Below are 26,861 nucleotides of genomic sequence, written 5' to 3'. Positions count from 1 at the left end.
ATCAAGATTAGATTAGCTAACTCTGCTAACTATTTTATTTCTTTCATACGTCTACAGAAGTTCTTATTGAAAATTAACAGAATAATAGTTTGGTTTGATGTCACCATTATGAAGATCAGTGTTTGCTTTAGTTGGGCTCTTGACATTTTAATGTTAGTTTTTCTCTTGCTGCTGTAACTATGTTTGTTATGGCAAGAACAGCAAGGGAAAATGTGATCAGATGCTGTCAGCTACTTGATAGGAATATAATCATGATGTGAATAAGTATTAAAACACAATTTACATATTTTGAGCTCCTGCAAGTTTTACTCACACACAGGCATCAATAATCAGCGTATAAATCTCTGTGGCATGCTTCATGTCGCAATGCATCCTGGGAGCCATGAATGAGTTTTGTATGATGCACCCAGAATACATCGCGGCATGAAGCATGTCACCATTGTAGAGATTCATGCTGTGAATCTTGATGTCTGTTTGTGTCTAAACCTTGCAGGAGTTTAAAAGTGTTTTGTGTACAATGTGTTTTTTAAACAGGAGTGCACAACTTTTTGTACAAGTTTTTTTTAATTATTCAGTTTATCTAATTAAAACACTGCTGGATCTCATTTTAGTCACAGTCACAGAGTAACTAAAATCAATTATTCTCAAGAGATCAGCAACTAAGGCCACCATGCGATGATTACAGCTGTATCATCAACAAGAGGCCAACATCATTTGATCACGATTTCTCTTGCTGCTTTTGCTATAACAAACAGATACACCAGCCAGAGAAAAACTAATGTTAAAAAATCTAATTAAGAGCCCAACCAAAGCACTGATCTCCTTAATGGTGGCATCAAACCAACTATCATTTTCAATAAAACATCAACATCTAAACCTCTGCTTATTTTTAATAAGAACTTTTGTAGATGTATGGCAGAAATAAGGTCAACCTGGTTAGTTATAAGTGAAGCTGGTAATGCTGTTTATAAAATTGTTTAATCCTCCTCGGCTGAGATCTTGAGAGATTTGTCTTTTATCTTCAGTTGATTTCGTCTAAGGCTGTGGCTGGAAATCAGTTGTAGTTCTTGTGTTTCTCTTTTTTTTCTGTTCTTGTTGTTCCTCTGTCCTTCAGTGATTCTGCTTGTTATCACTTAATTACCTCATTAACTCCAACACTGATTCAGTGTTACATTTAACACCCTAGTGTGCACACCGAGCAGTGTTCATTTCATCTGGGCTAACCCATGTGGGGCCTAAATGGAAACTGAGGACAAATCTGGCTGGGCCCCAGTTAGATAGTCCATGTCAAGCCTATTTGGGTGTGCTGGCTGGGTAAGACCAAAACAAACTCACGGTGGCGATGACGTCATTAACCTGCGGCCATGCAGAATGTAATATTCTTAATTTTATTATTGCCATTTTTACAGTTAAAGAAGGGAATTGTGCTGATAGGCTTATGACTACAAGGTACACAAGTGGGCTGCATCGGAAATCGCATACTTCCCTACTATACAGTAGGTGAAAAACAGTATGTGATAAAAGAAGGATGTCCAATCCATTCACAGTACTCATGAAAGAGTAGGCAAAACATACCCAGATGACCTACTTCTTCCGCGGCGAGATACTGAAGTGTGCATACGATGGACACTTTACTATCTCTTGAGGCCACAGGATAGAATTTGTGAATGGCATTGAGGTGACACAACTGAAGCTGTTAGGTCACATGATAATGACAGCATGGCGAATGTAGTACGTCCAGATTTCATTCATACTACACACACTCATACTATATAGAACATACTTGGCACAATTCACCATTGTGAATTCATCGCACCATCGCAAATCCAAGATGGCAGCATGTGTCTCTGTTTGTGCATGACTGAGTGATTGATATTTGTTTGTTCAAGGGAAAATTGCAAACTGATCACTGTATGAGCTTTCAAACAATACTACTACTCTAATGAAGAATCGTATTTGTCATACTCGGTAGTTGTTTATGACGAAAATCCGTATAGTTTAAGTTCAGATCTGACATCCCCAGTGAACTGGCTCTCTAGTCCTAGCAGTGCTTTCTGAAAACGCACGGTATCCGTATAATCCCTGTCTGGAAAAGATCTGTTTCATGCTGACTGGTCGGTGCTTGGAGCCTGTTTATCTGCTGGAGCTTGAGTGCAGACGTGTCGCTGATTTTGATGTGCCTGATCTCTTCATGATGAAGGAAAGTGCTTTTTTCCTCATTCTTACTGCTGGTTTTAAGATATAGTCTGATGATGTTTTAGAGGCAGTTGGTCTTGATTTTAACTCTTTTACCTGCAGCATTGCTACATTCACCGGGCTTCCTGTTTTTTGAGTGACGACACACCACATCATTGGTCGTCGTGGTGAAACGGAAAACCCGTACTGGATTTCTTCTGTCACTGACCTGGACGCCATTATATACTTGGGCCTGTTTCTTGGCAGTCGGGCCCCATGTCATATTTTGTCTTTCCACGTCTGGATGGTGTGAAGGGCATTGAGAAAAAGAAGTGGTTGCTCCTTGCCTCTTTATGTTTTTATTTTTCTTTGTCCTTATTTTTTACTGGGGGCACCTACCACTGGAATGGTTACTCCGGTCCAGTGCTCCCAATACCGTGTGATTCATACAAGGGCACGTGTGCATTTGGTTGTTCACTTAATGTCGCATCATTCCTTCTGCCCCTTTTCTTCCCTTCAGACACTGTTGACTTTGTCTGCCTGTCCAGTATCATGACGTTATGTGACAACTTCACCACTTTCTCCTGTGTGCTCCAAGATTCCAATTTTGGACAGAAAAGCGATGAACCGTTCAAAAAATCTACTAAACACAAATATTTAATTGTTTTGTTGCTGTTAATGTCAGGGAATGTACAGCCCAACCCAGGCCCAGACACCCCTATAAGTTTTAACACCCCGGCTGATTTTAAAGAAAGATCTGGTCTTGGTTTCTTTCATTTGAATGTTCGCAGTCTTGTTCCTAAAATGGACATGTTGCGTATCTGGGCTCACTCCACAGATGCTGATGTATTTGTCTTATCTGAAACTTGGTTAAGAAAATCTGTTTCAGATAGGGAAATCAATATTAGTGGTTACAATGTTTTTAGGACTGACCACCTTAATAGAGGTGGGGGTGTAGCAATTTACATAAAAAATCAATATCAAGTTAATGTACTACTGTCAATATCTTTTTCTGGCTTTGGAGCTCGAAGTATCTAAATCACTTAGTATAACTATTATTGGTTGTTATAGGACACCCTCAGCTATTAGTGGTGCTCTGCCCTCCTTAATGAAACTTCTATCTGATTTTAACTCTAAAGAATTAGTAGTCTTCGGAGACCTAAATTGGAACTGGTTACAACCAGTATCTAATGATTTCAGAGCTTACTGTGATTTATTAAATCTTTTTCAGATCGTTGACAGTCCCACACGGCCAAACCTTAAAAACTCGGAAAAATCATCGCTAATAGATGTAATTTTAACTAACGTTCCTTATAAATATTCAACTGCTTCCATATTTGCAAACGACATTAGTGATCACTGTGTCGTAGCAACAGTTAGAAATACTAAAATGCCTAAAACTAAATCACGCATTATCGTTAAATGAAATATGAAGCACTTCTCAGAACAACGATTTATCTAACCATGACTGGGAAAAAATTAATATTAGTAGGGGGAGACCGGGGACAGTTGCAACACTTTTTGCATTTCTCTCAATTACTCAGAGACTATTTGGACTAGACCAACCAAATTTGTATATATTAAACTTGCATCTGTCTGCTAATTACCCATACCATTTAAAGATGATTATATATGACATATCGTTCACAGTATTTATTTGAATGGAAGAAGTCAGATGTTGCAACTGACCCCGACCCAGGGGACAGTTGCAACACAACCCAGGGACGGTTGCAACATGTTAAAAATACCTTAAATTTCATTAATTAACTTAAGCTTTTTGTCTCAATGAGCAAAGAATTCTGAAAATATTAACTGTTTAAGGCCTACTATAATATTATAGTATTATTTATTTCAATAATATTATTGTAGCCTATTATTTATTTATTTAGTCATATTTATCAAATAACAGTTATTGAGTTTTTTTTGTTCATGTGTAGAACATAGGCCTACATAGATTCAGTGTGCAGGTGTTACAGATGCTATATTCAATCTCTCCATATTTCAGTGTCAGACAGGAAGAATTTAACAATTTGCAATGCAACAAACTTTTATTAAACATGCAATTTATAACATGTTGCAACCGTCCCCAACCCTATCAGCCATGACAGAACATCATGTGCCTGCTAGACACACTGACTTTGACACATGCTAACCATGTCACTTAGAAGTCAACAAAACAATAATTCAAACGAAGTAAGTTTTGATTAATTCATACAAAATTTCAGGACAGTATGACAAAAATATATCTCATGAAAAAATTTACTTTCATACCTCCAAAACAAGTTTTGTTCAATAAATGCAGCAGCAGAAGTTGAATATGTCTACTGTCTTCTTGGTGGGTGGAGGGTCTAACTGTGCATGTGCAGTATGAGTGTCATCACTCTAGCTTGTTTCTGATTGGAGAAAAATGAAATGTTGCAACCATCCCCTGTTGCAACTGTCCCCGGTCTCCCCTACAGATGTTGAAAGTGCCTGGAATCTCTTTTATGAAGGGTTTACCAATATAATTAATAAGTATGCCCCACTAAAGAAGTACAGAGTCAAAGGCCGAAACAATGCTTGGTTTTCACCTGATTTAGCAAATATCCTTCATGAGCGCAATGTGGCATGGGCAAAAGCCAGAAAATCAAATCAGAACTCGGACTGGCTGGTCTTTAGACAACTGCGCAATACATGTACTCTCAGAATTAGAAAAGCTAAATCTGATCACTTTCTTTCTCAAACCACTCAAAATCTGAATAATTCATCAAAATTTTGGAAAATTATAAAATCGTTATCAGAAAACAGTAAAGGCCAGGAGCTTCCTTCAAGTATTGTTATGGACTCTCTAAAAGTTACCGACAAGGCCAAAATGCTTGATTGTTTCAATGAACATTTCATAGCCTCAGGATTTTTATTTGAGTCATTCAGTTCTCAACATGAGTGTTCCTCTACAGTTGAGACTGTTAGTCCTGACCCTTCTAGTTTGTCTTTTAGTTTCAGTCCTATCAAAGTCTCAGACGTAAATAAAGCCCTCAAGCATTTGGACACAACCAAATCTGCAGGCCCTGACAAACTGGATCCCTACTTTTTAAAGCTATCAGGAAATGTTATTGCTGTGCCCTTAACTACTATTTTTAATCTGTGTTTGAATACAAATGTCATTCCTCTCATCTGGAAATCAGCCTTAGTGGTTCCCCTGCTAAAAGGTGGTGACCCTACCATCTTAAATAACTACAGACCAATCTCTAAACTGTCTGTCCTGGTCAAGATTCTAGAATCCCTTGTCAGTGATCAGTTAAAGAACTTTTTTTACAGTCATAGTGTGTTGTCTGACCGCCAATCTGGTTTTAGAAAAGGGCATAGTACAACAACGGCAGCTCTTAAGGTTTTAAATGACTTTGTTGAATCCATGGATAATAAACAGCATTGTGCAGCCCTTTTTATTGACCTTTCAAAGGCATTTGATACAGTGGACCACATAGTGCTTAAACAGAGACTGTATAGGGCTGGGCTTTGTGAGAAAACTGTTGGCTGGTTTGTTAATACCTTACAGACAGAACTCAGTGTGTGCAGGCAGAGGGTTGTACTTCTCGCTACCTCCAAATAACAAAAGGTGTGCCCCAGGGGTCAGTCTTGGGGCCACTACTATTCATCCTCTATATAAATAACATTGATCATAACGTGTCTGACGTAAAATTTCATTTTTATGCTGATGACACTGTATTGTATTGCTCTGCACCCACTGCAGATCGGGCCCTCTCCCAGTTACAACTTGCTTTTAATACGCTTCAACAGAATCTTTATGATTTAAAACTTGTTTTAAACGCAGATAAAACTAAAGTCATGCTTTTTTCAAATTCAAAATCTAAGTCAAATCTCCCGTCAATCCTTACTTCCCAGGGTATGAAAATTGAATGTGTTTCTAAGTATAGATATCTTGGTATTTTAATTGATGAATCTCTTTCTTTTAGCCTTCATATTCAGCAGCTAGCAAAAAGATTAAAACTTAAATTAGGATTTTACTTTAGAATCAAATCCTGCCTTTCGTTCAAATCTAGAAAGAGGCTGGTCGCTGCCACGTTTATGTCTGTACTTGACTATGGTGATGTTTTATATATGCATGCGTCATCTCAAAGTTTACATGCACTGGACACTGTATACCATGGATCTCTGAGGTTCATCACTGGTATGAAGGTCCTCACTCACCATTGTGAATTGTATGAACGTGTTGGATGGCCCTCTCTATCAACACGTAGACTTCAACACTGGCTTATCTTCATCTATTTTAGGTCTCCTCCCACCCTACCTTATGACCTATATCAGTACCGGGTCCTATAATCTTCGTTCCCAGGATCTTTTCCTGCTATCTGTCCCAAAGGTCAGAACTGAGCTAGGAAAAAAGGCTTTTAAGTTTGCGGCTCCCTCTGCTTGGAACAATTTACAGAAATCGCTTCATCAATAGATATGACTCTTATGAACCGGTTCTTTTTGGTGAGTCCAAAACACAACACAACCATCCCAATTCACAATAACTTTTTTTTTCTGGTTTGCCATTATTTATGCATACTAGCCTATTATTTTCCACAACGCTACTAACTCAAGTGTTGCTATTGTTGCTATTAATTGTTTCTTCCTTTAACAGCTCACTAAGCAAAGATCTAAAAATATTCATTGACACCAGGTACCAAAAAGCTTTTTTTCTAAATCCAGTTCATGGGAGTGGAACTGAGAGGGTATAGAGGGAGAGTGGGGCACAACATAACACTTTTTGACTTTTTCACTAAACCTACTTGGGGTTCAAAGTATTTACTTTTTCCCTTAAAAGTAAACAAACTTCCCTTAAATTTTTTTTTTTTTTTGAATTTGACAACAAACACACCACAAAACACAGCTATACAGCATAGTTCAAAACATAATAATAATTACTGAACACTGACTCTTAGTCTTGATTCACATTTTTTCTCATGGTTTCTCAATAGAATTCATAAAAGTATTGAATAGAATAACGTAGTTCTAATAGGGGCACATTGCAACGCAGTGTTAAAATTTTACACTGTCTTTCATGTAGTTAAAAATCCCATAAATGAAAAATTTACATAAGTAGGAAATTTACTTATGTTTAAATACATTTTCAGTCACATCTTCCAAAGATTTCTGAATTTTGGTTCAGTTTTTTTTCTCTTTATAGTGTTGATATGGCAACTAATAAATACAAACTTAATAAACACTTAGCCTAAATTTAGCCTACATAATATTAATAAACTCTTCTCTAATGAGCTCAGAGACATTTAGAATGTATTGATGTGTTTAATAGACAGGGTCTCTGTGCCCTGGATATTGATATTTTGTTATTAGGGGTCCAAGCACCAAAGGTAAATAGGGTCCCTAATGAATTTATGATGCTAACTGCAAATTCTAAACTATCAGCCATTTCAACTGAAAAATAATGTTGCCCACAAGAGGGAGCCACAGGATAAGGAATCTCTCCAGCTTGTCAGTTTCTATCCCTTTGAATGGAAATAGATGCATTGATCTAGTTCATTTGTATATCTATGGTGTACCGACAGTATTGTTTTATATAATTAGTGTACATAGAATCTGTGAAATGCTTATAGATCATTTTGTTTTTACTTAAATATGAATAATTAATTATAACTTTATTAACTAGACTAAACACTTAGACTAATCTAACTCATACACACACATACATGCATACAGTTTAGCAATGGAAAGACAGCTGAAGCAGAATACAGGAAAGTAAGAAGTAATAGCATTGTTTGAAATTCAGCAGATCAACAGCCTTGAGCAAATCATCAGTTTCTATAGTTCTAACACTTCCTTCTTTAAAAGGAGTAGGGAAAAGGAGCATATTGGAGGGATTATTGTAGCACAATTGGAAGTACAATTAATATAAATTATGTATGGGGAATGATCAAGAAAATGGAAGGTAATAGAAGAGAGTGGAATTATCCAATCCTTTCAGATGGAGAACAGTTGGCTATATCAAACCTGGAGAAAGCAGAAATGATGGTGAACACTCTGAGTAAGGTACACTGTAAAAAATTTGCTGTAGTTTTGCAGCTGTTTGCCAGTAACTTACTGTAGATTTAAATCAATGTTATTTACTGGCAACAGTTTGCTCAAAGTTAAATGAACATTAAACATTAACAAGTCTTTGTCTTTACAGAATAAAACTATAAAATAACAACCTAATGCAAAGCATTCTGGGAACCAGAAATCTTCATCAACCTTTTTCTGTTATTTTCCTTCAGATTTTGGTTCCCAGAATGCTTTGCATTAGGTTGTTATTTTATAGTTTTATTCTGTAAAGACAAAGACTTCTACAGATTTTTTTAACAGTGTATAGTTCCAGTAATCTATCAGAAGAAGAAAGAAGGGGTAGGGAAGAAACAAGGAGTCTATATGCTGAGGATATTCAAAAGAAAAAAAAGTTAGAGGATTAAGATAATGTTCCATTTACACTGAGAGAGTTGAGAAATGCATTGGATAAGTGTTAGAATTCAGCTCCTGGTAAAGATGAAATTTGTTATAGTATGTTAAGACATTTAAGTGATAAGGGAATTCAGAAGGTTTTAAACGTATTTAATTAAGTCTGGGAGGAAGGAAAGATTCCTGCAGGATGGAAGGAGGCAGTTATTTTTTCCATAAGAAAACCGGGAAAAGATGCTAGTAATTCAGCAAATTATAGGCCAATAGCTCTAACTTCTCACTTAGGTAAGTTAATGGAAAGGTTGGTGAATGGAAGGCTAATGCATTTTATTGAAGAAAGGGGGTTGATGGCTGGCTGTCAGAGTGGCTTTAGAAAGGGGAGAAGTACTATTGATTCAATCATGTCTTGAGGATGAAATGAGAAAAGCACAGATAAAGAAAGAAACTGTTGTTGCAGTATTCTTAGACGTGGAAAAAGCATATGACATGCTATGGGTTGAGGGTCTTTTAATTAAAATGCATATGCTAGGAATTGGGGCAAATATGTTTAACTGGGTAATTGACTTTTTAAATAACAGAAGTATTCAGGTGAAAATAGGGATAGAGACATCTAGAAGGTGTTTGGTAGAAAATGGGAAACCACAAGGTGTTATTAGTCCATTGCTGTTCAACATAATGATTAATGATGTTTTTTCTAATGTTCAGCCAGGAATTGGAAAGTCACTATTTGCAGATGATGGTAGTCTATGGAAAAGGGGAAAAAATGTGAAGTATACTCTGAAGAAGGTATAGGAAGCTCTAACCCTAGTGGAGGATTGGGGAAGGAAATGGGGTTTTAGATTCTCTATTGAGAAGACTAAGTTTATGTTTTTTACTAGGAAGAAAATAGATGAAAGTTTAAAACTGGAGCTGTATGGGTGGAATTTGGAAAGGGTTCAAAGTTTAACATTTCTTGGTTTGTTTTTTGACACAAGACTTACATGGAGGGATCATGTATGTAATGTAGTAGATAAATGTAAAAGGGTAATGAATTTAATGAGATGTCTTGCTGGAACAGAAGGGAGCAGATATAGCTTGTTTGAAGCAAATTTATATATATTTAATTAGAGCAAGAATTGAATATGGGTGTTTGGTTTATGGATCTGCAGCCAAATCAGTTTTAGATTAGATATAATCCAAGCTAAGGCACTGAGAATATGTACAGGAGCTATGCGATCTTCTCCAGTGTGTTCCTTGCAGAAACAGGAGAAATGCCATTATGTTTGCGAAGAAAGCAGCTTCAGGCTAACTATTAGGTCAATTTGATGGGTCAAAGGTGTGATCACCCAGTTAAAATAATAATTCAGGCAAGTTGGGAGAGAGAAGTGGCAAGACTTCCAAGTTTTGGACGGACAGGGGAGGCATTGGCACAGGAAATGTCTATACATGACAATAACTTTTGTCTAGGAGTACTGTGGCCATCAGTTCCTTTATGGCAACTGGAGGTCCCAAAGACTGATTTAGAGATACTGGGGATTAAGTCAGATAATCCTGAGTCAAATTTGGTGCATGAATTCTAGTGTCATATAAGAGAGATATCAGGAACATATATAATTTTTTACTGATGGTTCAAAGGATCAACAAACAGGTGCTACAGGAGCAGCTTTTGTTGTTCAGAAGTGGAATCATGTCCAAGCTTTTAAGAGAACATAACATTTTCTAAGTGTGTTCACAGTGGAATGCAATCCTGATGGCAGTGCAATGGACTGAGCAGATTCAGAACCATCAAGTGTTGATATGTAGTGACTCTGTGTCAGCTATCAATAGTATTGGGAAAGGGTTATCAAAGAGTCGACAAGACCTTGTATATGATATTCTTCTGGCAATTAGAGATGTGAAAAGGAGAGGGGTAGAAATATCATTTGTATGGGTATTACCAGCTCATAGGTATTGCAACAAATGAAAAGGTTGATAAATTGGCCAAAGAAGCTGCTCATAAGGAAACAGTAGATATAAACATATAACGATCCAAGGTGGAGGGTAAAAGTATTGTGTGGCAGGGAACCATTTTAAAATGGCAACAGCTCTGGGAGCAAGAAAACAAAGGGAGACGACATCTATTCTCAATGTTTGTAAAAGGCCCCTCTTTTACAAACATTAATGAATAAGACGTAAGGAACAAGTTATTATTTCTAGAATGAGGATTGGTCACACGTTTCTGAATAGCACTTTATTTATTTTAGGAAAAGTATCTATGAAAAGTATTTTAGAAGTAGTATTAAGCGAGAGGGGAAAACGCCGTTTTTTCACATTTTGAATAGTCACTGACTGTATAGCAGGATATAGTGCACTAAGGTGCTAGTCCCATAGATGGCAGCAATGCAACTAATTGGATGCGGGCTGCCAAAAAACCCAAATGAAGAAGAAGAAGAATATCTCCTTACGACGTCACGCGCGAATTACCTCCCTCATTGGCTAAGGAACTGTGTGGGCAGTGTACAGCACTGTTTGAATTCGTGCGTGATAGAAGACTTCCAAACTACGATATTAAGTACTGGTAAATGTACATTTTGTTTGTTTTTTTTGTGTATTTTGATTGCCTGGACTTTGTTGAATTTGCCCAGAATAGAGAGAAAGTGTCTGATGTCGAGCAGTCGCTGTTCATTTATTCATTTGAATAGTTTTTAGTTTTGTAGTGTTGCATGTGAATTGAAAAATACGTTTTCTGAAGGTTAATGTGAGATTGACACTTTTCATTTACGTGTCGGTTATTTATGGAGACGTAATCTCATAGATTTTAAACAGTTGATGTGTGTTTAGAGAATACTATGATCTGCATCATTTGACACGCTACCAACAGTTGCATTTGTTGTATTGCAGTCTAGTGCTGTTGATCTGATATTCTGGCCATGCGGCACGATAAATCGGCACACAAGCGAAAGCCATCGACCCCCAGACGCAGATCGCCCCCTGCACCACCGTTAACAGCTAGAACCCGCCGCACCAGCGGACCCTCCGGTGAGCACTTACATTGGCTTCCTTCTCTTATCAATGTGCATAATGCACGCACACTAAACATTTTTCATGCAGTTTTTAAGACAGGTGGGTTGGCGTAGTAGTTAAAGACAACATCATCATCATCAGCAGCATCATGCAACTGCCATTAAAGGGCTCTGATCATGTTATTATTCATGTTTTATACCAGCCATATACTAATTCAAGAGATTAGCAGTTTTATAGTTTAGTTAAAATATAACTCTTATAAGATTATTCAATCGCAAGCAAATTTGGTCACAAAAGTCACTGGTGGGGTTAAACAAGTATAACCAAGGCCTGGTTTCACAGACAGAGCTTAGATTCATTTAGTTCAATTAGGACATTTAAATAGCTTTTATAAACATGCCTTTGAAAAAAAAAAAACATTACTGATGTGCATTTTATGACAAAAACAATGACAGTGACACATTTTAAGATAGGCTATGTCAGTGCAAGATGCTTTTAGTTAAAACAGCTCAAACATTTTAGTCTGGTACTTTATTTAAAGGCACAAAATTTAAGATTTTTGGATTAAAATACCCCAAAACCACTACAACAGTGTTATATATTTTATTGACTTGTATACTTGCATATGTTTCCAAGAATGTTTAAGTCCAGAGAATTTTAACCAGGACACGGATGTGTCATTGCGTCGCTTATCAGTGACCCCATACCTTTTGCAGAAACCATTAAAACACCAAAGGTGCTTTAATATATTATGTTTTATTAGAGCCTTTATTAGATGCCTCAGAGAAAAACACTATTTTTGTCAAGTGGCCAACATAACATAATCAGATGCAGCTTTATTTTTAGTAACAGTAATGCATTTTCTCTGTCATACAATATGTTTTAAAATGAATTGCATGCCATTTAGCAACACAAACCATCCAGCATTTATTAATATGATATTCTAATATCGATCTAGCTTACTGTAGTGAGCAACAAGTGTCTCCTAGCAGCCGCCGAGCGAATGCACAGAGTAACTTTATAACCAGGGTTCCAGACTGCGACCATTTTTTGAGAATGTGCGAGTTAAAATTTTATGTGGTCGCATTTGTGCGAGTGCATGGTCATGTAGCCTACTAAGTTAAATTCACCCATGAATTTTCCTGCATTTAACTTGTTTTAGCGCCCGCCAAAGTGAATTTTTGTCCCGCCAAAGTCTTATTTGATCGGTGAGTAATGTAGATGAACTGCTGCGCTTGTGACAGGGCGCATGTTTAACTGAAAGAACGAGCAGAGAGAGAGAGAGCCGGTCGCGCGAAAGTAAATAGGGTGCAAGTTTGTTTTTTTAAATCACGGTATTAGTCCATTAAGCTACGTTAAGTGCTTAAAATGTCCCGAGAGCAGGGGAATCCTGGATTATGAGGTATAAGGGAAACACTAGTACTGTAGCACAGCGCCGCGATATAAAATTAAGGAAACTAAACAACCGAGAGAAATATGTCTACTACCACAGATTTAACATTTGATCTGTACATCAGCATCGTTTCAGGGTATAACATTATAATCTCATTCACTATAGAGAGCTGCTTACATGTAGGCTTCACAGGGAAAGTAACAGTGAAGACATTGAATTAAACATAAACGCAACTTTTGTGTCTAGCAGCTTTTCCGCATATATACACTGATAATCATCACATATACTGACCGATTGCTCCATTTCAGTAAATCTGTTTTAATGAATGAATTGCTGCGTCTCAATTTGTCTACTTATACTATGAAAAAAAGTACATACTTTTGAATGTGTAGCAGATGAGTAGACAAGCTTTGGGACATACTATCACGTCATAAAATGGCATCTTTAACGGTTGCTCTCTGTCGCTTATTGCCAAGATTTCCTGTTGAATATTATAGGTTGTATTTAATTTTTTTACTTTATTTATTGTATTTTTTAAGACATATCAAAACCATACAACACATATAAACCAACATCTATTCACTCATACATACTTTCCACAACATCTAAAAATAACACACAGATATATACAAATGTGAGAAATAACCATAATAAAAAAATTAAAGTAACTGAATTTAAAGTAATTCAGTGTCTCTTCTTCAAGAACTTTTCCAACATAAACTTTTGATTTTTCTTTTTTTTTTTCTGTGTGGCCTGCATATTCCAAAATCTTAACAGAAAGCATTTTACTTTGCCGATTCGAGATTTTTTTTTTCAACATTATTCACCATCATTTGTTGGTAATATTTGAGATCGAACAATACAGGACATGTAATATATATGCTGTGTATCGGAGGAAAAGCTAAAATAAAAATAAATAAAACAAATGTATATATTAAATATAAAAAGAAAATGAGGGATGGGGACATTAGACTAATATATATACCTCAAACATTAATTTATTCCTCTTCTTAAATGTTCCCATGTATTAAGGGATCAATTTAACTATCACCAGAAGAATTAATGTCTTTAAAGTAATCTATGAAAGGTTGCAGACTTTATAAAAAATCTTCAATTTTTTTTTCTCTTTTTCAAAGAGAATCTGATTTTCTCTAGCTCCAAATGCTTCATTACATCCCTCATTCGATTTATATGCGTAGGGGCAGCTTTCTGTTTCCAGTTTAATAAAATTAATAAAAATTAAACTATACTGTGTTCAGCACTGTTTTTAACTATCTTAGATCCTGTGATGCCTAGAACCGCCTTCAGGGGATCTAGATCATTAGGCCTTTGCAATATTCTTGACAATGGCTGAAAAATACTTTTCCAGTAGGTTGACAATTTTTGCGCAACTCCAAAACATATGGGCCAATGATGGCCCACAACGATCGCATGGATCGTATCTGGAAAAATCTTACTGAGTTTTTGTTTAGACCAGTGTAAACAATGTATTACTTTAAATTGTATAAGGCCATGTCTTGCACATACCGATGAGCTATGAATCTGTTTAAGGGCTGCCTCCCATTGCTCCTCTGTAATTTCCTCCCAGGAAGATTTTAAGTGTTCTAAGGTTGATGTGCTTGTCAATTAGAATGGCGTTTCATATGAAATACCTCCTTTATTGTGGGGGTCATGCATAAATATCAATTCCATTATGGATTGATTGGGAGAGTTGGGATACAATGGATTATTTTGTCACCATCCCGTATACGGGACGCCTAAGTTTACGTCACTATATTACAATTAAATCCTAATTTAATCATGACAAACTATATATCGTTGGAAAGGTCTAAGACTCCTTAATAGATATTTCAGCACTGTTTTTTGTTACAATTTATGCAGGAACAGTAATAGATGAATTTATGACAAGAGCGCACCTCAAAAAATCGACATCATAACAGGCGTTTCTGGTGTTTGTCACAAAAAGTCGACGCACACACTTTTAATAATTGAAACTTTGGTTTTCATGCTAAAAGTTCATAATAAAACATTTAATCTAGTATTGGTCAATAAAAAAATACAAAATAATATTATCCTCTAAAAAGTATAATATACATATTATCCTCTAAAATATAATATCTTTTTTTTATTGCCTTTTTTTATTACATCAAACATTTTAGTAGTTATCATAAATTAGGTATCATTTGAAAGCTTACGATCTCAGAATTCATCCTGTGAAAACTGTTTTGAAATTGGACATTGTGTTACCATAGAAACGGTACTCTAAATTATTTTATCAGGCTCCTCCCCTTTTGGGCGTCATCATATTTCATAATTTATGATCAAAATATTTTCTAATCTTGACAAAACACATATTGTCAGAAAGGTCTGAGTCTCAAGGTTCCATATTTTGTGACAGAAGTGATATTTGGACAGAAATGTATTAATTTGTTATGGTAGAATGCATACAGTTAAATTCAATGGAATTCAATGACACCCGGTGGCTATTTTTGGTAATACGCCTAAACAAAATCTCATGGGAACTTCAATTTTTGTGATATCAACTTCAAATTTGGAACACAACTTGGTTAGATATATGGCTTTGATTTTATAGTAATTTTTTTGTAAAACATATTTTGTAAAATATATATTTTATATAAAAGAAAAATATTAAATAAATTATAATTGATTTAATGTGAATTTAAACTTCCATAACTTTTTCATACTTTAATTTTTTGAAGTGCTTTCACTTCAGCAATAATCTGCTATTTTTTCCCTTTAAAACAAGACCAAACTTGGGTCTATACTCCAAAGCATACTTGAATTACAACCATTTAAGCTTGAATAGTGCATTTTAATGTCCATTCTCAAAAAGGGGGGTGACAGCTAAGGGGTTAATAAAGTTTCGCTTCTGCAAATATTTAAAGGGATAGTTCACTTTGAAATAAAATTTTGGTATGTTTTAGCTTACCTCAAGGGCATCCAAGACATGATTCACCTACATGTGTCTTTTTTTCCGCAGTAGTTTCAATTTTGATATTTTTAGGTCAAACCGTTCTTGTCTGTCAGTCATATAATGCAGGTCTATGGTCACTATCTCAAAGAGCATGCACAGAGTCCAAATTAAAACTATTCCCCATCGTCCAAATTAAACAATTCCCCATCGTAAGTACACATTGATGGCCTAAGACACGAAACGAGCGGTTTGTGTGAGAAAACGAACAGTATTTATATCGTTTTTACCTCTTGAACACAGCTACGTCCAAGTGATCTGAGGGCGCGCTCGCATCCTGCTGTGTGACGTGTGCGCAGACTGGTGCATAGATATATACACTAGATGTCGCCTTGGCTACGGTTTCTTTCCAATGAACTGCAGCCAAGGCGAAATCTAGTGTATATCTATGCACCAGTCTGCGCACACGTCACACAGCAGGATGCGCGCGCGCCCTCAGATCACTTGGACGATGGGGAATTGTTTTAATTTGGACTCTGTGCATGCTCTTTGAGGTGGTGACCACAGACCTGCATTATATGACTGACAGACAAGAACGGTTTGACCTAAAAATATCAAAATTTAAACTACTGCGGAAAAAAAGACACCTACATCTTGGATGCCCTTGAGGTAAGCTAAAACATACCAAAATTAAATTTCAAAGTGAACTATCCCTTTAAGGTATGTTGTATTTATTTTGTAGATGTTCAAATGATGGAAATACTTAATCAATAAATAGGTCTATAAAACTATAAATTCCTTTTCCAACCCAATCGTCAAATATTGTATTTTTAAATGAGGGAGCGAAAGTGTTTTTTTTTGTTTTTTTGTTTTTTTTTGCCAACCAAAAAACTTTCGGACCTGGGACCAAATCTTGTGTGTGCGAAACTACAGGATTGTCTATTGGTCCAGGGTAGGGCTGGGATAAACGATTATTTTTTAAACGATTAATCTAGCGATTATCTTTTCGATGCATCGATTAATCTAACGATTCATTTTTCCAGTCCGATTCGATTATCGATTATCTCCCCAATCCCCATTAATTGACTAATAGCAATTTATACGTTAATTTACATATCTGAATGAAAAAAAACATGAATTCCTTAACATTGCAATATATGTTTATTGCTCTTAAAATTCCAAAATAAAAGACTATACAAGTGCATAGTAATGCATTCTTAGTCAGAGGTAGCATTCAATAAAACCTTAAAGCCTTGAAAACACATAGCTTACTGAAACAAGCTTACTGAAAAAAAGTTCTTCTTTCAGATGAAAATAACAACAACTTGATGTCTAGCATTCAATAAAAAAATAAAAAGGTCACCCAAAATACTTGTTTAGAGCAATTGAAAGAATACAGTAACCAATGTAAACTTGGGGGCTTTAAGCTAATACATAAAAATGAACAGTGGGAGCCAGCAGCCTGTCATGGCGTCCTTCCTGAACCAACAGAATTGAACATTTATGTTGAAAACACATAGTCCTAGCTTATTGAAAAAAGTGCATATTTTAATTCTTCATTCACATAAAAATAACAACAACGTATAGTAATACACTCTGCCACTCACCTTTTTCTTAAAAAAATTTAATAAAAATTACTAATAAAAAAAAGTACTTAACTAGAATTTAATAAATGGAACATTATTGTAAAGTGTTACTGATTTGTTATACACCGATTCATACGTCTCGTGAGTTCAGTGTTGGACAGATCAGTTGTTTTAACCATAGACATCATGTCTCTATATAATATCTATGGTTTTAACCATTCATTAAAGTGAATCGGTTCAAATGAGTCATTAGTTCGCGAATCGGACGTGTCATTAGTGGACGTGTAGCCTACGGCAAGCGTTGTGTGATTATCCCGGCAGTTTATTTTTTACCACAATTCACACTCCGCGGTAATTCAAGAGAAAAAAATCTCAGAATGCTCCACGTGAAACTTTGGTCTTCCGCCCTTTTTCTATCTGATTTTGATTAATATGCACGAGGGAGAGAGAGCAAGACAGCGCTCGTGTTGTTTGAAGACGGTGAGTGCGCGCGTGCGCGGCCGGGGCTCTCTCTCGTACTTTTATGCGCCCTGTCAAGCGCAGTCAGTCATTCTATTCTACATCACTCACCGATCAAATAAGGCTTTGGCGGCCGCCCAAAAAAAAATTCAATGCAGGAAAACCCCTGGATTGGTTATATACCGTTGGATAGAATGATGGCCATCGCGTATCAGCGCACATAAGGTACACACTGTGAAGTAATTTGCACACGTTTTTTAGAGAAATGAAAATTATTACAGACTTATTTTGCGTCAACGTATTTTGCGTTGTCCCAGCCCTAGTCCAGGGCGTATAGTTGGTAGAGGTGAAAAAAAGTAGAGCTGAAAGCGAAGAAGTATAGCAGAATGCCTTTTCTATGCTTACCCATAACTGGGGTTGTTTTTGTAACCAATAGGCCATCATCCTTATATTACTCGCCCAGTAATAAATCAGAAAATTTGGCAATCCCTTCCTCCTCTTGATTTGGGCCTCTGCAAAAGTGCTTTCCTACTTCTAGGTGTCTTTCTATTCCAAATCAACTCTGAAATAATTCTATCAAGGCTGTGGAAAGAACATTTCTTTATATTCACAACTTTCCTGTGAGTCTTAATGGGCGTCGCCATGACACTCGATACTTCCTGTTGACGGTATCTCAGTTCCAGTTTAGCCTAACGCTTAATGAAGCTAGCACACAAGGGATACTCGCGTCGCGGTACAAACGGGTGAAACTGATTACTGGCATGTAGTAATGCTGACAGATTAAGCAATGGCTCCTTGTGGCTCAACGTGTACAGTTGTCGTGTGCACAAACAACACGCGAAAACTGAAGGATTTTATGAATGGGAGCTGTTTCCAACATAAACGGACCCTCTACGCAGAAAGAGTGTTTCTTGTACTTAGAAAAAACTGCAGTACAACTGTATATTTTTTAAAGGGATAGTTCACTTTGAAATTAATTTTTGGTATGTTTTAGCTTACCTCAAGGGCATCCAAGATGTAGGTGTCTTTTTTTCCGCAGTAGTTTCAATTTTGATATTTTTAGGTCAAACCGTTCTTGTCTGTCAATCATATAATGCAGGTCTATGGTCACTGTCTCAAAGAGCATGCACAGAGTCCAAATTAAAACAATTCCCCGTCGCCCAAATTAAACAATTCCCCATCGTAAGTACACATTGATGGCCTAAGACACGAAACGTGCGGTTTGTGTGAGAAAACGAACAGTATTTATATTGTTTTTTACCACTTATACACAGCCATGTCCAAGTGATCTGATCTGACGTGTACGCAGACTGGTGCATAGATGTATACACTAGATGTCGCCTTAAAGACATTCGTTCCAATGAACTGCTGTAGACAAGGCGACATCTAGTGTGTATATATCTATGCACCAGTCTGCGTACACGTCAGATCAGATCACTTGGACATGGCTGTGTATAAGTGGTAAAAACTATATAAATACTGTTCGTTTTCTCACACAAACCGCTCGTTTCGTGTCTTAGGCCATCAATGTGTACAATAAATATAGCAGACAATATAAATCATGACATGGAGGCGCCGGCGCGGTCACTTGCATTGCACGTGAACAGGAGCACATCTCATCATAAATAAACCGAAACTCAGACATGAGAAATATAGCCTATCTAAAGAAAGCTTTAAATGTCTTTAAACGAAACAATTCAAAATGAAAAGAAATAGGCAACTCTCTGATTATGTAATCCATGATGTGCATTTCTCTCTATAGGCGCGTTCACTACGGAGATGGCGATCGTCAACTTCATCTTTGCAGCAGACACTGACAGAAAAGACTAGTTTATTAAAGGGGTGGTTGATTATGATTTCACTTTTCTAACTTTAGTTAGTGTGTAATGTTGCTGTTCGAGCATAAACAACATCTGCAAAGTTACAACGCTCAAAGTTCAAAGCAAAGGAAGATATTTGCTTTTAAAGAAATCGTTTTGTAAGGACTACAGCAAACGGCTGGTAGGGACTACATGAGCTTCCTCCCGAGTTAGTGACATCACTAACCCTATAATTTACATAAACCACGCCCCCGGGAAAAAGTTTTATAGATTATCATGACAGAATATGCTGTATAACTACACATAAGCTACATAAATTCATCAACTAACCATTCAGAAACGTCCTGTTGCATTCTACATGTTGTCACTTCTTTTGAGTATCTCCATCATTGTCTGACTTCAGTTTGAACATAAACATTGACATTTCCAGTGCATGTCTGTGTGAGGTAAAAGGACATGAGCTCTTGAAGCTCCACCCCCTGTGCTGAGAGCAGCATCTCATTTGCATTTAAAGGGACACACACAAAAACGGTGCGTTTTTGCTCACCCTCAAAAAGTGACAATTTTAACATGCTCTATAAGAATATCTGTAGGGAATTTTGAGCTAAAACTTCACATTCACACTCTGGGGACATCAGAGACTTATTTTACATCTTGTGAAAAGGGCATTATACCACCCCTTTAATAAAAATCAATGCACGCGTGTCACCGGATTTACAAATGCACATCTTGCTTTTACCTGCTAATGAGATTGGGAAATGAGATCATCTCTGTAGATCCCGCATTGTTTGATCCAGTAATTTTGAAAAATTCTCTTTATATAGATCTGCAAATATCTTAGTGACATTGATCGCCAAGTATTTAAACTGGGTTGAAGTTTTAAAGGGCAAGTATTCAAAAGATTGTTGATCAGCTACATTGTTAATTGGAAATAGTATACTTTTCCCCATATTATGTTTATACCCTGATATTTGTCCACATTTTTTTAACAGAAACTATAACAGGAACAGATTTAGACGGATTGGAAATATATAATAATAAATCATCCGCATATAACAATACTTTTTGCTCCTCCCCACCTCAAAAGACCCCACTGACGGTCGAGCTTCGCAGAGAGATTGCCAGAGGTTCTATTGCTAACGCAAAAAGCAAACGGAGATAATGGGCAGCCTTGTCTAGTAGAGCGAGTTAACATAAAGTAATCAGACCCTAGTTTATGTACTGGTGACATTGGGGATGCATATAGGAGCTTTATCCATGAGATAAATTGATTGAGATAAATGTGGAGCCGAAACAAAACCTCAACAGGGCCGAGAAGAGTTGATCCAACTCAACCCTGTCAATGGCCTTCTCAGCGTCTAATAAAAATAAGTATTTCAGAATGAGATCTTGAATGAGAGGAGTATATTATATCAAATAATCTGCGAATGTTGTGAACCATTTGTCTATTTTTTTATGAAACCTCTCTGATCTTCATGAATTGTTGGGAGCACATTTTCTAAACTTATGGCCATTATTTTACCTAATATTTTGTTATCTACATTTAGCAGACTCACTGGTCTATATGATGCTGGATCAAGTGGGTCCTTTCCTTTTTTATTTAGTAAAGAAATTGACGTTTGGTAAAATGTAAGTGGGAGAAGACCTTTCTCTAACGATTCATTGAAAACATCTAGAAGGAGAGGGGCAACATCTGCAAGGAACATCTTGTAAAATTCTGTTGTATACCCTTCTGGACCAGGTGCCTTTTGAAGGTTGTAAACTATGTATTGCAAAATGAATCTCTTCCAGAGTAATAGGTTCCTCTATTTAGTTTTTTATCTCCATTAATGGAAGGGATATCTAATTCTAAACTATCAAAGAAATCGTCCAAAGTGTTTGACTTCTGTTGTTGATTCAGTTATATATTTTATCAGTTATGATAGAATATAGTTTACCGTAAAAAAAAAAAAATTCTTAATTGATTTCTAATTGATCTCTTGTTATACAACCAGACCCTGTGTGAATGTTCGTTATTAATTTTGAAGATTTTGAAATTAAGTTTCAGAAACTCTTATATGATGAGCCAGATATTTTCCCATTTTGTCCCCATATTCATAATAATTTAATGTGATTTATAAATTTGACAGTCTCCGCTGATGATAAAAGATTAAATTCAGTTTGAAGTGTTATCCTATATGCCAGAAGTTCAGATAATGCACATTGTTGATCTATTTCTGAAATTTGTTCCATTTAGTTTCTGTTTATTCTCTTTTTATATTTTAGTCCGATATGCATAGAGATCATTTGACCTTGTAAATAAGCTTTCAGAGCTTCCCATAAGGTTTTGTTGACTTGCATATAAAAATATATTTGGGATCTTATAAACTCAACATGTCTCATCAGATAATAAACTATTATCCATTCGCCAGGTTCTGGAAGTATATCTATTAGGGAGCTTAGTTTTAATTTTAATGGGGCATGATCCGATAGAACAATGGCTTCATAATCAATATACTTTACTGCCGAAAGTAATTTAGAATCCAAGAAAAAAAATGTATGTGGCTGCTGCGACTTTTTTGAGTTGGGTGTAAATGTCTCCAAATGTCTGTTATGCTTGCTGATTTTAAAAAGTTCTGGATCAGTTTTGCTGATTTAGATACAGGCTGTTGCCTGCTTGATGATCTGTCCAATACTGGGTCCATCACCAAATTAAAATATCCTGTTAAAATTAGGTTGTGGCTATGAAGGTTGGGTAAGATTGCTAGTATTGAGTTTATACATTTCTCATTATCGTAGTTGGGAGCATAGATGTTTGCCAGTGTTACAGGGGTATTGTAGAGTTTTCCAGTTACAATAATATATCTACCGTTTGGGTCCAAAATTATATCAGAAATTTATTTTTATTAAATATGATAGCCGGTCCACGTGACTTGCAATTACATTTTTAATGTAACGTGGCCAACCCAATTTTTATATATTTTTACATATATATAATTTTATATATATATAATTTTTACACTTGATTTTTAAGGTGCGTCTCTTGTAGAAAGGCAACTTCTGTCCCCATCATTAAGGATCCCATCATACTTCTAGAAAGGCAACTTCTGTCCCCATCATTAAGGATCCCATCATACTTCTAACGATAAAAAAAGCAAAGACACACATAATTGGCATAATCTATTGGCGTATACGTATATGTATATACATTTATATATATATATATATATATGTATATTTTATTTCCTTTTTTTTTTTAAAGGACCAATCGTTTCGCTAGATAAGACCCTTATTTCTCGACTGGGATCGTGTAGAGACTTTGAAGCTGCATTGAGAAGGACATTTTGAACCTTCTTTGAACATTGGTATAGTTGGTTGCCATTGAAGTCCATTCTGTGTAGAAAAATCCTGGAATGTTAGAAAATTCTGGGCAGAAACCCAAAATTCTGGATGCACTTGTCCAAAAAACGAAAATGACTTGGAATAACGGCTCGGAATGCATTTTCAATTTGCACATTGAATTTTTCTACATTCATTGCGGGACATTTAATGAAAATGCAATCGCAAGTGTCTTAAAGGGATACTCCACTTTTTTTGGAAATAGGCTCATTTTACAACTCCGGGTCTGGCAGTACCACTTTTAGCATAGCTTAGCATAGATCATTGAATCGGACAGGACCATTAGCATCTCTCTCAAAAAAATGACTAAAGAGTTTCAATATTTTTCCTATTTAAAACTTGACTCTTCTGTAGTTACATCGTGTACTAAGACCGACGGAAAATGTAAAGTTGCGATTTCTAGGCTGATATGGCTAGGAACTATACTCTCATTCCTGCGTAATAATCAAGAAACTTTGCTGCCGTACCATGAGTCCAGCAGGCATAATGATATGACGCAGCGCCTGAAAATAGGTCTAATAGGTTAGACAAACTTAGCCTAGTCCCGGTCACGTTGAAAGTTACCGAGCTGGGGACTATTTTCAGGCGCTGCGTCATATCATTACATATCAAACCTTTCATTTTCCGTCGGTCTTAGTACACAATGTAACTACAGAAGAGTCAAGTTTTAAATAGGAAAAATATCGAAACTCTTTGGTCATTTTTTTGAGAGAGATGCTAATGGTCCTATCCGATTCAATGATCTATGCTAAGCTATGCTAAAAGTGGTACCGCCAGACCCGGAGTTCAGCTGAATGGATTCGAAAACGGTAAGACTCAACTGTTTAACTCTGGGGGAGTTGTAAAATGAGCCTATTTCCAAAAAAGTGGAGTATCCCTTTAACTGTGAGTGTAAATGCAACTAAGAAAAATAACATTTAAATGATAATTTTGCTACAGTTTTTTGTTTGAACATATTAAACGCATCTAATCATTTCTGTTATACATTTTCATTTTGCAGCTTATAAAGCGTTACAATATGTATTCAGTTTACATATTAAAACTATTGTATGAAATAGCAAATGATTTTTGATTATATAATTTATTTTTCATTTTCATTCTGCACCAAGGTCCGACGCAGAAGTATAAATCAGCCTTAACACTCTGAAGTCTTCACTTCCATGTCGAAAAGCTGTCAATCAAAAACTCACTAGCCAACGAGAAGCCTCCACATGAGGCATTTGTGCCAGAATGGCGAACAAAGCATTTCAACAGCACATTTGTAAGTCTAGATCAGTGAGAAGAGAGAAGAAAAGAGTTAGCGAAGGATAGTGTTTTTGAAAAGTACAAAATTTGCATACTATATATATATATATATATATATATATATATATATATATATATACACAGACCCTTTCCAAAAAACTTGAATATCATGGAAAAGTTTCTTTATTTCCATAATTCCATTCAAAACGTTAAACTTCCATAGATTATAGATTCAGGGCCCACAACTTAAACGATTTCAAGTATTTAGTTGTTTATTTGTACATAATTTGGGCTTCCAGCTCATAAAACCCACGAAAACAGGATTTCAAAAAATTTGAATATTTGAGAATAATATTAAGAACTAGAATGTACATTTCCTGAAGAAAATGTGAAGTGGTGCTTGCAGTGGCAAAACTCGCCACTGGGCAGATGCTAACACAATTAACATGTTGTTAGCATGATGTTAGCTTGAATAGCATTTTGCTAGCATGATGCTAGCTTAATTAACATGATGCTAACTTGATTAGCATGATGTTAGCATGATGCTAGCTTGATTAGCATGTTGATAGCTTGATGCTAGCATGATTAGCATGTTGCTAGCATGTTTTTAGCTAGATGCTAACATGATTAGCATGTTGCAAGCATTATGCTAGCTTTATTAGCATGTTGTTGCCATGTGATACCATGATATACCACGTTTTAGCATTATTTACCACGATTTACGATGTTTCTAAGATGATTTACTACGATTTACCACATTCCAGCATGATTTACTATGATTAACATGTTGTTAAAATGATGCTAGCATGTTGTTAACATGATTAGCATGTTGGTAGCATGATGCTAGCATGATTAGCATGTTGATAGCTAGGGCTGGGTACCGAGTTCGATACTTTTTAGGTACCGACCGTTTTGCCTCGATACAATCGAGTATCGAAAAATGACTTGTTTTTCGGTACCAGATTTCGATACCTAAGGGGTTAACTCGTCAACGTCAGTGCTCAAACAAATACATATGAAATGCACAACGACACGCCTAAAGTCGCTCACGCACATACACGCAAACTCTACACACACGAGACGCGCGGAACTCTGCGCACATACTCATATGAGACGCGCGCACACAAACTGTCCACGCACACATTCTCATATGAGACGCGAGCACACACACACAAACTCGCGCACATACTCAATGAGACGCGAGCACACACACTCACAATACCTTAAAGATGTGGAAAAGCCGATCAAAATTGTGGCTACATTTCTCCATTCTCGATGCCAAGCGTGCGATGCAGTATTTGCGGTAAAATAATTGCTGCAAAGACCGGTACCGCGACAGATATGATGAAGCCCTTGACAGTGCACGGAGTAAACATAAGAGCAGAAAGTTGCTCCGTCTTCGACTGGTAACTGAAGAGATACCTGTTGATCACTCTGACAGTGTTTATATTGCAATAATGACCTACTGAATGTACACTGCCGTTCAAAAATGTGTTGGTCAGAATTTTTTTTTCAGTAAGGATGCATTAAAGTTATCAAAAATGACCTTAAAACATGTGTAATGTTACTAAAGATTTCTGTTTCAAATAAATGCTGTTCTTTTGAATTTTTTTATTCATCAAAGAATCATGAAAAAATGTATCATAGTTTCCAAAAACTGTTTTCATATTTCTGAAGGATCATGTGACACTGAAGTAATGATTTTGAAAATTCAGCTTTGACAACACAGGAATAAATTACATTTTGAAATATATAGAAATACTATTTTAAATTGTAATACTATTCCACAATATTACAAGTTTTACTGTATTTTTGATCAAACAAATTCAGGTTTGGTGAGCATGAGCTCTTTATAAAAAAATATTTTGTTCCTTTGTGCTTTTTTTTTGTTCCTTTCTGGACTGACTAAGGAGCATGAGTCAAACTGAAAAAATAAAACCAAAGTCTTTCTGAGGTAATGTGTTATGTAATCTTGTTAAAATGGATTTCATAAAATTGGTATCGAAAAAAGTATCGTTCAGGAACCGGTATCGAAATCAAGGTATCGGTATCGGTATTGGTATCGAAATTTTTTGAACGATACCCAGCCCTATTGATAGCATGCTTTTAACAAGATGTTAGCATGATTAGCATTTTGCTAGCATGTTTTTAGCCAGATGCTAACATGATTAGCATGTTGCTAGCATTATGCTAGCTTGATTAACATGTTGTTCGCATAATGCTAGCTTGAATAGCATTTTGCTAGCATGATGCTAGCTTAATTAGCATATTGGTAGCATGATGCTAGCATGATTAGCATGTTGCTAGCATGATGCTAGCTTGATTAGCATTATGTTAGCATGATGCTAGCTTGATTAGCATGTTGGTAGCTTGATGCTAGCATGATTAGCATGTTGCTAGCATGTTTTTAGCTAGACGCTAACATAATGCTAGCTTGATTAACATGTTGCTAGCATTAT

At 36.2% G+C, this 26,861-nt stretch overlaps 1 protein-coding gene across 4 annotated transcripts in view; it reads left to right on the top strand.

Moving 5' to 3' along the window:
* The first annotated feature begins 11,001 nt into the window (after positions 1-11,001).
* The window catches only part of cenpa (histone H3-like centromeric protein A), a 34,781-nt gene continuing 18,921 nt past the window's right edge, over positions 11,002-26,861 (top strand). The window contains exons 1-2 of one of the 4 annotated variants that reach the window (XM_082186836.1): positions 11,002-11,143; positions 11,467-11,604. In XM_082186836.1, the coding sequence (XP_082042962.1) occupies positions 11,496-11,604 (109 nt within the window). In that variant the 5' untranslated portion in view covers positions 11,002-11,143; positions 11,467-11,495. Of the gene's footprint in view, positions 11,150-11,466; positions 11,605-26,861 lie in introns of all 4 variants that reach the window. The other 3 variants (XM_082186833.1, XM_082186834.1, XM_082186835.1) reach the window with 3 other exon arrangements.

The sequence above is a fragment of the Leuciscus leuciscus genome (assembly GCF_965113295.1).
Source record: "Leuciscus leuciscus genome assembly, chromosome: 12".
Classification (NCBI taxonomy): domain Eukaryota; kingdom Metazoa; phylum Chordata; class Actinopteri; order Cypriniformes; family Leuciscidae; genus Leuciscus; species Leuciscus leuciscus.
This window is presented reverse-complemented; position numbering and strand designations above follow the sequence as displayed.